This window comes from Chrysemys picta, chromosome 24, assembly GCF_011386835.1.
Source record: "Chrysemys picta bellii isolate R12L10 chromosome 24, ASM1138683v2, whole genome shotgun sequence".
NCBI classification, from domain to species: Eukaryota; Metazoa; Chordata; order Testudines; family Emydidae; genus Chrysemys; species Chrysemys picta.
In genome coordinates this window covers 10,386,382-10,398,275 of record NC_088814.1, presented here as the reverse complement: position 1 = coordinate 10,398,275, position 11,894 = coordinate 10,386,382, and the positions used below count along the sequence as shown (strand labels likewise).

The window sequence follows — 11,894 nt, the reverse complement described above, 5'->3', positions numbered from 1 at the left end:
AGTAGCAGTACAGTTAGTAGCAGGCCCAGGCCCTAGGGCAGGGCGGGGCAATATGGAGTCAGGGGCTCAGGCCCTTAGGCAGGGCTGAGCAATAACAATAGGCCCGAGCCTCCTCAGGTCTGGGGGTAGGGAGAGACGGCCACCCACGGGTTAGGTGGCAAGGGGGACGCAGGCCCCCCCACTCCACGGCATCCCAGCCCGGGGCCCTAGCAGCGGCAGTGCTGCAGCCAGACTGGGGTCGGCTGCCCCCGGGCTACTTCCACACTCCCCCTCGGGTCGTACCTGGGTGCAGGTGTTCTCCTCTGGGGGGTCCAGCACCATAGGTTCCTCTGCGAGCGGCGGGTCCGGCAACTCCCCCGGGTAGTGGGTGCCAGGTAGGCCTGGCAACTCTCCCGGGTAGCGGCCGCAGGGCAGGCCCAGCCACCTTGGGGTGCGGGGTTTTCCCAGTCGCAGGCTAGGCTGGAGGCGTCTGGCCTCTCTGGCAGCTGGGGCCTTACTGAGCTGTGCGGGCGAGCCTTTATACTTCCGGGTCACCGCCTGACCCGCTGAGGGGCGGGCTCAGAGCTCCCTAGCTCCGCCCACTCCGGCCTCTGGAGGGGCTCTTCCCTCTCCGGGGCGGCGGGGAGCCACACCGCTTCCCTACAAGCCTACAAATATAAACAGTAATCACTTCACTTGTCACTGAAATGCAGCCACCACTGGTGTGGAACGCAGCAGGTGTTTTATCAGTGCACAGCAAAACTAGCCAAGAGTTAGTTCAGGAAGCGAAGAGGAATTCTGACTCCAACTGCAAAGGCAGGCAGAATTCAGGTGGGTGGAATTTAATTACCCAGGCTGGAATTTGATCAGAAAATCAGATATTAAATTTTTCTTCTTTTTGAGTAAGGTGATTTGGGATCACTCATGTTTGGTACCTTGCTGGTTTTATGTCACATCCATCACTGAACCTTCTAGCATCTAAGTGCCTTCTTGTTATATTAGAACAACGCTAGGCCTCATTCTCATCTACCTCGGGGGGAGTCATCCACTGAAGTCAATGCATGTCCTGTGAGAGGAGAATCAAGCTTTGTGTATATCTGTGATCCTCTGCTTCTGTTGCCCCATCACCTGTCGCTGGTCTATGAACCCCACTTCGGAAAATTAGGGAAGACTAAGTCCAGTGGCGCTGGGGAAGGTGGCTGAGGGATGGACGTGTGGAGGTCTGGACTAGCATAAGACCCACCCAGACTCTGGTACACGGCTGCATAGGTGCCGACTCCATGGGTGCTCCGGGGCTGGAGCACCCGTACCCAGCAGCCACAGCTGTTTGGGGGCTTGGGGAGGGGCTTGGGGGAGAGCAGCAAGCAGCAGGCGGGCGGGGGCCTCGGGGCGAGGGCTGGAAGCAGCGGGGTGAGGGCGGGGCTTTGGGGGAAGGGGTGGAGTGGAGTGGGACGAGGGGGGAAAAAAGTCAGCGCTGATGCACTGATGGGCAGGGGGTTCAGCCACATCCCCACGGCACCTGCCGGATGTACACGATGTACTTCCCTTCTGGTGCTGGGCCGGGCTAGAGGGGTTGGCAGAGCCATAGGCACAGACATGCTCTGCCCAGGGGCGGATCCTTGCATCACTTCTCCCACGGGAGCACTGTTGGGGGAAGGGTTCCCAGAGCCTCTCTCCCGCTACAAACACCTCGGCTTGGGACGCAAGAAGTTGACCCTTAGAAAGCACGTAGCTCAGGGAAAGAGGCTACGGGGTCTAGCCCCAGCTTCTGCCCCCAAAAGCAGAGATGCAAGGAGAGCCATCGCTTCCCTAGAAGGATGAGCCCCGAAGAAAGGAACCGTCCCTTCCTGGGTCCAGGAGGAACTGCGGTCTGGCAGGTAGCCTGAGACGAGAGGAAGGGTGGCCAACTGGGGCCGTTCCTTCCTCTACCACAACCTGTGTGACCTTGGGCGAGTCACTTCGCCTCTCTGGGCCTCGATTCTCCAGCTGTACAATGGGGCTGATGGAACTGCTCTGACTCACAAGGGGAGTGTGAGACTCAATGTGTGAAAGATTGTGCTGTGCTCAGGATCATGGAGACAGGGGCCCCAAAAGGGCCTTAGTTTCCTCATGGCAGCTCTGAGGGTCTAATCCTGACTCTGCCACTTGCGCTTTGTGTCACACTTCCCTATGCACAAAATGGAGCTAATCATCCCGGTTTAGCCCATGGGGAGAGGAGCTGTCAGGCTGAAGTCAGCAAAGGGCTTAGGGAGCCAGATAACAGGCAAGGCCCAAGCGTTGCTGTTTGGGTCCTGTGTCAAACTGCTGACGCATCAGCCCCCGCTGGCATGCTTGGGATATGATGTGAAACCCTGGGGTTTCTGAGAGGGACGGTTGCCATGGAAATGTGACCGTGGGTGGGGTGGTCAGATTTGAAAACGTGTTGGCGGGACATCTTCCCCCCACTCACACACACCACACTTGGAAAGGATCACCAGATGAAGGCAAGAGACGTGAACAAATCAAAGGGCAACTAGGGCCCCGGAAAGATGAGTTGTTACTATTTCACAGTTGCTCAGGCATCAAGGCCTTTTAGACAGCTAGAACCGTGGGCTAAGCGAATAAAAACCCAGGGTCTAAAGGCTAGATCTCTTCACTAGTCTAAGAAAGCTCTCTCTTGCGGCAGCCTTTCGCAAGAACGTACCTCCGGTGCCGCTAAAGAGACATCCCCCTTTTTCCCCCCTTCTGTGAATAAGTAAAAGAATTTTAAATCCTGTTCAATTAATAGCAAACACTGATATCATCCGATATGCCAGATACAGTAGGAAAATGGGGAAGCTGATGGACTCTAATATTATAATTAAAATGTGCAGGAAAGGGAAGTCAACTCTAAGTGATACAGCTTTGGGCCAAATATTGTAAACTTTAATGACCGGTTTTACCTCGGGGGCAATCCGGTTAGGAAAGAAAGGGGCTGCATTCATAGGGGTCACTTTTAGTTTAAATGATAAAGTGAAGAAGGCGTATGCTGTCAAGTTAGTGAAATACACCTGTGCTGAGAGAGGTGATAAATAAAATGAATTGAAACCAAATAGTGTGTTTATAAGGACACTTGACCACAGAGTGGAATAATCAGAAATATAATGTTTGGTTAATAATGCACAGACACAGCTCAGCCAAGCATACCAAGGTCCCACCATTGTTGTTAGAACAAGGAGAACAGAAATGGAAGATTTATACAGTTGTTCCAGCCAGAAGGAGAACGCCAGTTCTTGAAGTGACTTTGCAGAATGGCTAAAACATGTTTAAAGAGCATCAAAGAATATGGAGAGAATTTGTATAAATTATATGAACTTTAAACTGGCTCTTTCGGCAGTTAGCAGGGTACTGATGGAAACGCTGCAACGTGAGCAAACATTACTGCAAACTTGGGCAAGGGATGTACCACAAAGGGGCCCACAAAAAGTGACTTGTGGAGGTAAGTGGCTGACCGGAGCAAAGCTGCCAGAGTTCCAGGTATGTTCCAAGATGGTTATATCAACAGTTCCGGACTACCTTGCCTTACACGAGGTGGTGTCATAAAATATGTTGCACAAACAGACTGGAAAATTCCAATCCCAGTTGCAAGATCTCAAAAGCTGATGTCTCCTTCCCAGATTGGATTGGTGAGAGAGGACGGCTCTCATTTTGGTTGGACATTTTGAATCTTCAGAAGATGTATGGGTCACCATCTGATTGGTCCATGCCTGCACCTCCAAGAAGAAGAACCAAGTTGGACCACCCAGCAGAAACAGGATAAAACGGCCTATCTCCTTCAGCACATCACTTCCTGAAAGCCAAAGACACCTGGAAGAGAGACGACTGAGGTCCTGGGCTAGCCACCTGGGCATCCTGGTGACATCAAGTACTTGGATAGGCACCTTTAACTGTCTCGTTCTATTTTCCAGCAATTCAGGTTGCCCACTAACGCACTGGGAAAAGATTATAGTCCTGTCTGTCCTTCGCTCCACCCTTGTTTGCAGCGTCAACTCCTGCTGTGAACAATAACAGAGCTAAAATTGATGGCTGAGCAAAGATCTGGTGATAAGCAGCACAGACACTTTCTCTTGGGTGATGACCCAAATCAGTCAATTGACTGTTTTCTGAAATTGAGTACCTTATTAATAAGGACGCATATATGCTTGTTTATGCATTTTAAAGGTTGTCAGAGAATTACTGTGTCTTTGTTTTATAACAGGTTCCAATCAAGATTGTTGTAAAACGGAACCAGTTGTTGTTGTTAACTAAGAATGTAGTATTCTGTACACGTGGTTCATGGTCTCACCTTGCCGTTCACGTTCTAGGGGTGTAGAGACATAAAATGAGACCAGCTGTGCATGCTTTTTGAACTGCACTAAGTCTGTAATAAATGTAAGAGTTTAGTTTAGATAGTTAGGAGTGTTAGATGCTGAGGCTAATATAATTCATGGGGAAACAGGTAAGAAGGGTTGAATACTATGGATCCACTGGGAAGGAGACCTTGGTAAACTGGCAGGAACTGACCAAGCTGTCAGTGACCTAGCATTGGACTCTTTTTCATATAGTCTGTTAGCAACCCCAAAGCTGATAACCAACTGGCACAAGTGAGGTCATTCTAAGGGACTCAGTCAAAAATGTAAACAAAGTCACCCTCCCTCCAAAGTGACTGAGTATCTGGCATATGTTCTACTGTGGTTGTGTAATTTGATTCTGAAAACCTAAATGGTTATCTTGACCAGTTTTCTAGTTGATGTTAGCCAAGTCATAGTCCAATACATAAGAACGGCCAGACTGGGTCAGACCAAAGCTCCATCTAGCCCAATGTCCTGTCTTCCAACAGTGGCCAATGCCAGGTGCTTCACAGTTAATCATCGAGTGATCCATTTTTGCCTTCTTATATCCTATACTATGAGTTACTGTTGTTAGGGATATTTTACAAAACTCTGTAAAACTAAATTCAACTCTTGGGTCTTTTCTTTAGTTAAGTAATTGAAATTCAAAGACCCCTGAGAATGGTGGTATGAGGAATCAGATAAGCAGTTGCTTAACTAAGGTTTGTTTTATACCCTAGCTTTCTTACAATACTGACCTCCTCTTTATCTGTCCAGGATATTTTGAACCCCAGGGTTGCTCTTGGTCATAATAACTGGCAGAAGCAGTGTTTGAACTGACGGGGATCTGACGTTTGAACTGACGGGGACCTGCCATTTGAGCTGATGGCAGGGGATGGCTAACTCGACGATTGGCTGTTCTGTTCACTCCCTCTGGGGCACTGGCCACTGTCAGAAGACAGGATACTGGGCTATATGGACCATTGGTCTGAACGAGTATGGCCATTCTTATGTTCTCTTGCTTCTGCTGGAGGCTGACTCGTGCCACCATGGCTTCAATAAGAAGCAAATGCCTTGTCTTTGGAATATACCCAGAGAACCAAGTGGAGTAGGAGAGGGAGCAGGGGGGCAGTGTGGCCTAGTGGACAGTGCACTCAATTGGGACTCAGAAGCACTGGATTCTGTTCCTTGCTCTGGCCTCCTGGGTGATGCTGGGCAAGTCGCTTCACTTCTCTGTACCTCAGTTTACGCGCCTGTAAAATGGGGATAATACTGCTGCACTTAGTGATCCACTGATGAAAAGCAGTACATTAAAAAGCAGGCATTGGTATTATTACACCGTTCCTAGTGAATAAAGGCTGAATGTCAGCGCAGGTACTGCTCCCTTTGTCCCAGTTCAGGGAGAGGGATAGTAGTCGGCCGGTCCAGAGAATAAGGGGAAGCTGGTCCCCATGTGCAGGGTGATAGGATTGGGGTGAACCTGCAGGCAGGGAGTTTGCCATTAACTCCTTTTTGCTCATGCCACGTGCATGCACCTTGACGTCTTGTGATTGCTTACAGAAAAGGACCTTGCTGACTAGCTGGTTTTTTCCTGCTGAGTCATTCCAGGCAGGTATACTCCCAATTCATTTTCCTGGGGCTGGCTAACCCCAATCACCCTTCTACAAGACAGCAATCCTTCTACAAACCTGCAACATACTCTATCGCCATTGCCCCGTCCAAGCCTGCAGAAGCAGTTCTGGAAGCAGCGGTGTGGAGGGTCACTTTACACAAGGCAGGATAACCCCGGGTCCCATTAACGGAGAGTGACCCATAGGAAAAATGCTACAATATAACAGCCCTGAACACTTCAGTAACGCCTCTGTAAGCGACAGGGTCTAGGACCATTAGGGAATATTGCATCCGTCCAGGTAGCCCGAGTATTATGACCCCCAGAAATGCAGCAATGTTATTGCATTGCAATGCTTTGAACCACTGCTTTACCTTCTTTATAAAGGCAACCCCTTCCTCTGCCAGCTTCCCCTGGAAATGACTCCGTCCAGGCACGCTAGGCAGCCAGGAATAAAATCCTCTACCCGATCTATCCCTCCTATCCTGGAAACAAATTGAAAACTGTACTGTGGGTCCAGGAACGCCAAGAAACAAAAAAAGCGGTGGCTATTTTGTCCTGACTCTATCCCCTAGCGATCCCGGGAAAAGTGACCGTGGGGGCTGTCATCCCCGGGGGCTCTCTCTTGGTGCCACGGTTGGACAGCACTTCCCAGGTCCCCCTGGAGTGGCAGTTAGAGCAGGGGAGGTTAAGAGCCAGGACTCCTGGATTCTACTCCTGGCTCTGCCACCGACTCGCTGTGTCCCCTTGGGCAAAGTCACTGCCCCGGTCCGTGCCTCAGTTTCCCCTGCTGTAAAATGGGGATAAATTACACTGATTTCAATTCCGGTTCAAAGTTCACTGGAGTCCGAGTTCGCAGGACTTGCTCTGAAGCTCTCACGTTTCCGGGGTCAGCCAGGGACTGGGGGGGTGGGTAGGAGATGGGCCATGTGCCTGTAAAAACACCTGTGAATTCAATCTGGGGATGCCAGGTTAGCTCAGGGCTGTCACAGAAGGAGACAGAAGTGGGGGGGGAACCTGCACTGGGCTGTGGAGGGGGATAATCGTCCTAGGAGTGGGGGGGGGGCAGAGTCCGACAAGGCCCAGGGCCGCTGGGACTTTCCTAAAATCCCCTGCATCTCCCCCAGCAGAGCCGGAGGACGGGGGAAGGCGCCAGGGCGCAGTACCGCCCCAGAAACACCAGAGGCGGCTGCTGGCACAGGCGTGGATCCCATTCCCAGCCCCGCTGGCTGGTGGCAGGCGGCAGAGAGCCACCCCCACCCGGGGACAGCTCCCACCCACCCCCACCCCCCAGCCTTTGTCCCGCTCCCTGCAGCCAGCTGCCCCCCTGCTCCGCCGTGCGCCCTGCGCCCCAGCCCGCCTGGTGCGCTCCAGCCGGGCTCCTCTCCCCGGGGCGCACGGTCCATGCCTTGCCATGTCCGGCCGCGCCGGGCGTCCCACCGGCTCCGCGCCTGCAGCGCTGCAGGAGTGAGTTAAAAATACCCAGGATCCTGCCTCCTCCCCCGGCCTCAGTCTCCCCCCTGCAGCCGATGCGCCGGGCTCAGCCTCTGCATCACCAGCCTCGCTGCTGGCATCCGCCGGCTGATCCGCTGCTGCAGGAGCAGGGACTGGCGAGGGCTTAGGGAGCCGCTGGCCCGGGCGGGCTCCCCAGGCAGCCGGCTGCAGAGAATCGGGTCCTCCCCTGGGCTGGGCAGGTTGGAAGTAACTGTTGCAAAGGGCGGGGGAGTGGGAAGGCGAGGGGGGAGGGCTGTGGAGGAGGAGGAGAGAAGCTGGTGGGAGGATGGCGAGGAGAGATGTAACCCAGCCCCATCCGAACAGGGGAGCTGGAAGGTGGCGATCCAGGAGCCGGAGCGGAGCGAGATTATAAAAGGAGGACACGGGCTGGAGCAGAGGGACAGCGCCTGCTCCCAGAGACCTCGCTTCGCAGGCTGGGAGACCTTGGCTTCCTCCCAACTCCTTCTCCTTGAGAAGAGCATCTGAAAACAGCCCAGCGCCTTGCTCCCAACCCGCAGAAGGGAGCATGCCTGGGACAGCTGGGCCAGGGAGGAATTAAAAGCCCCAGGATGGTGCTGTGGGCATGTCCTCATATCTTCCTTCAGGTAAGAGCCTCTCCAGTTCTCCTGCTGGGTTTGTCAGCCCTGTCCCCCGCCCCAGAGATAGGGCCCCCTTGGGATGTCTTATCCCTGGATTGTGGAGTGAAGGGGAAAGTGAAAAGCCGTGCTGGGAATTTTGCTGGGTGACACTGTAGTTTGGGGAGAGTGGCTGTATTTTTGTTTATAAATAGAAGTGCCCTGAAAAGAGACATCGGTGCACATACCAGATGAACTTCCAGCCAGGAAGCAGAGAGAAGTGGAGGAGCTACATGGAGGTAGTTTCTGCATGGCTTTCCTTTTACGCAGATTAGAAAACCCAATCTCAGTATTGCGAGCTGGGCACCCACAAGGAGATGGGCTTAAAGGACATGCTCTGGTGTCGTAGAGAGTGAGCCAGCAGTGAGAGAGTGTCAGCCTATCTTTCCTCCAAGCAAATCCTCTGGCATGATGCTCCGCACCTCTCTTGCTTCATTTCCTAGTAAAACCATCTGCTCACCGGTTTCCTTAAACTGCAGGAGAGGAAGGTCCCCCTCTGTCTTGGCTGGGATGAAGCAGGCATGGCAAATACATGTCATGCCCTCCCCACCTGCATTTCGAAATAAACATTCTTTTCAAAGGAATATACTTTAAAAACAATTGCTCTGAATAAAGCAGTAGCCGCCTTTCATTTTTCGGAAGTGCAGAAAATGCAACATTCCAGCTGCTCAGGAAATGACATTTCTTTTTCTCCCATGAAAATGTTCAGGGTTTCATTGAGAAACCAAACACTTACAAACCGAACGTTCTTCCGTTGCCTAATGGGGAGAGGGGAGGATTGTTTTTCGATGAGCATCTGAACGTTTTTCACAAAACCGGACATGTGGGTTGAAAAATGCCAGATTTTTTCTTGACAAAAAATGTATTGACAGAAATGTGTTTGACCAGCTCTATGCAAAACGCTGCGTTAACGGCACAGTAAAGGCTGCATCCTTCAAATGACAGTCAGCAAATGCAGAGGTTCAAGTTCTATCATCCCTTTTAGCACAGTGGCAGTTTGCACGCTGTGTGTCTGCGTGTTAGGTTATACGTTGTACAACAGGAACAGTAAGAAGTATTTAGATGCTCATTTTAAGCAGCAAAACTAGGAGTCGAAAGTGCCAACATTTGCTAATAATTGTTCATAAGTGTTAATAAGCTGTTGGAAGTTTCTGTCTTGAATGACCTGAGTTTCTGATTTTTAATTGGGCAACCACTCTATTGCATTAACAGAGTGTTTTGTAGCTAAATTCCGTGGTGGTTTTTTTAACAAAAATAATGGGAAATATTGCCTGTTTCGAGTTAGAATTTAAATGGTCCTCTACATTTCCACTGTCTTTGATCGCAGAAATAGCTGAACCTTTCCCCCATCATTCTTTCAAAGCTTAACTCACCCTTGGGCAGAGACCAGTTCTGGAGAATTCCATCCCGAACGATTTGAGAAATTATGATCAGTTCACAAAGTGGGGTAGAGGGATGAGAACGGAAGTAATTGAGCAGCCTGTGGGTTCGAGATCTCCTAGTATATAATGTGTGTGTAAAATAATCAGTAATACACCAGACTCACCATAGTAAATTTACATGTCAACGCACCACATAGGGTCATGGAACTGTAGGGCTGGAAGGGACCTCGAGAAGTCATCAAGCCCCGCCTCTGCACTGAGGCAGGACCAAGTAAACCTCGCCCATCCCTAGACCATCATACACTTTGCTTCCTTCCCCAGACCTGAGGAAGAGCTCTGCGTAGCTTGGAAGCTAGTCCCTTCCACCAACAGAAGTTGGTCCAACCTCTCCTACCTTGTCTCTGTCATATCCTGGGACCAACATGATTACAACAACACTGCAAACTAGAGCATCCTTGACAGATGTTTGTCCAAGCTGTTCTTTAAAACTTCCAAAGGCGGGATTTCAAAACCTCCCTTGGAAGCCCGTTCCATAGTTAGAAAGTTTTTCCTAATATCTGACCTAAATCTCCCTCACTAGAGTCCTGGTTTAGATGGTTATCTGAACTAACATACAGTGTACTCAGCTCTGATGGATCACACCATGCCCCATAGCTCCCTTCCCACACCAATACTTTCCTCCCAGCACCTCCAATCAGTTCCTCCCAGGTGGGGCCTCTCTGGGCAAAGGCTGGTGGCTTCCTACCGTCCTTTGTCTATGTAGAGTAGATGGACTGTTCTCCAGTGTCTTCAGGGGCAAACCAGGCATGGCCTCAGTGTTGCTGAAATCCTGGTCAGTCTTTGCAGGGCTTGGGAGAACTAAGAGTCCCTCCTACGTGGCAACAGAGTGGAACAGAGATGTTCTGAGTGGCTCAACCAGGGGCCCCTGAGCCAATGAGCCAGTATGGCTTCTGCTAACTCTGTTGACCACCCAAGTGAGTTCAACCAGTCAGAGAACCAGAACCAATGTCACATGATTTACACGACCAATCACAACCATGCAACCCAGCCTGAAAGAAGTCAACCTAGAAAATTAAACCCCTCCTCCAAGCGGAGTTTTTGCTCCAAAAAGAGAGAACTGCCAGAGAAGCCATGAAATCCCTAGGGACTTCGCTATTGCTATCAATTTTGCGCCGATACTATGATGATGGATGGCAGTAAAAAATCCAGAGAGAGATGTGAAAATTTGCTGCAAAAAGTTCACCCTTATCCTACAAGTGATTAAAAAACCCGAAAATGTTCATGTGACATTTTGTCAGGAAATGTTGACATTTCATACAATTACTGCAATTTCCAAATTGTTTTACCAGCCACAAAATTGACATGTTTTGATGGGAAGGGAGGGGGGGAAGAAACCTTTTGCTGCAAATCTTTTGCCCGGCTCTAATAATAGTAATAATGAAATTCAAAACTGAGACACCTCTGCTCAAAAGCCTGAGGGAAAAGTGTGTGTGTGTGTGTGTGTGTGTGTGTGTGTGTGTGTGTGTGTGTGTGTGTGTGAACTAATCACCTGGATCATTTCATGTCTCCAGCGAACGAGATAATAGTGCAATCAGTGCTGAAAGTAGTTGTTCCATTGCTATCAGATGGCTGTACAGAAATACAATCTGAGAAGCCCATGGGAAAATCAGAAACTCTGTGTAGAGTCCCTCATATGTTTACACAGATCCATTGGAAGGTTTGTGTCCTAAAAGCCTCTCTTGAGTGGCTAGTCTTGAGTGAATAGACGTGGAGTTATGCATCACCTGCATTTTTTTCACCGCGTCTGGGAAAGATTTAATCTACCAGACAAAGGAATAATGAGATCCAGTGGTTGGAAGCTGACACTCGGCAAATCTAGACTCAAAGCAAGGCCCAAATTCCTAACAGTGAGGACAATTAACCATTGAGACCAGGACAAGGTGGATTCTCCATCTTTTGAAGCCTTTACATCAAAGCTGGATGTCCTCCTAAAACATACGCTCTAGTTCACCTGAACATTACGCTCTGAGCGTGTAGGCCAATTTGAGTCTCTCTCTTTGAAATGATGCAAAAGATGAGGACCACACTAAAAAGACCTTCGATAAACCGTGACTCAATCCCCCTTGGAAGCTTATTTCTGTGCAGTGAAAGGTTGCCCTGGATTTAGGGGCTGGCTCCTTTCCCTTAGAATCAGAATTCTGCTTTCATTCATGTACTTATTGATTTTTGGACTAGGAAAAAGCCAGAGCCGGTGAAAATAACAGAAATTAAGCTACAAACAGGCTGGGAAGGGGAGCTGCTGCAAGAAGCAGAGCAGTTTTCAGTTAATCGACAGGTTCGTTGGCGTGACAGCGACTGGAGAGGAGACTGAGTGATGAAGAAATTCACTCAGAAGGGCCATTTTTCTTATGCTGCAATATTAGACTCCTCTCTAGGCAGTCATGTTCTGAGGAACTCACCTGAAAAG

General features: G+C 50.2%; 1 protein-coding gene and 1 long non-coding RNA gene across 9 annotated transcripts in view; one reads left to right on the top strand and one right to left on the bottom strand.

Annotated features, from left to right (window-relative positions):
- Window positions 1-3,082: 3,082 nt before the first annotated feature.
- On the bottom strand, window positions 3,083-7,518 carry LOC122173284 (uncharacterized). Its single transcript, XR_010594777.1, has 2 exons — window positions 7,399-7,518; window positions 3,083-4,357 (listed from the first exon to the last, which is right to left on the bottom strand). It is a non-coding gene; the product is annotated as an uncharacterized LOC122173284 (long non-coding RNA).
- Window positions 7,035-11,894, top strand: part of CRHR1 (corticotropin releasing hormone receptor 1) — a 107,450-nt gene continuing 102,590 nt past the window's right edge. For 5 of the 8 annotated variants that reach the window (XM_065577704.1, XM_065577702.1, XM_065577699.1 and 2 more), the window contains exon 1: window positions 7,035-8,015. Coding sequence is in view for 5 of the 8 variants with exons in the window: in XM_065577699.1 (XP_065433771.1) it covers window positions 7,980-8,015 (36 nt within the window). In the remaining 3 variants the exon portion in view is untranslated. The remainder of the gene's footprint in view (window positions 8,016-11,894) is intronic. The other 3 variants (XM_065577700.1, XM_065577701.1, XM_065577705.1) reach the window with 3 other exon arrangements.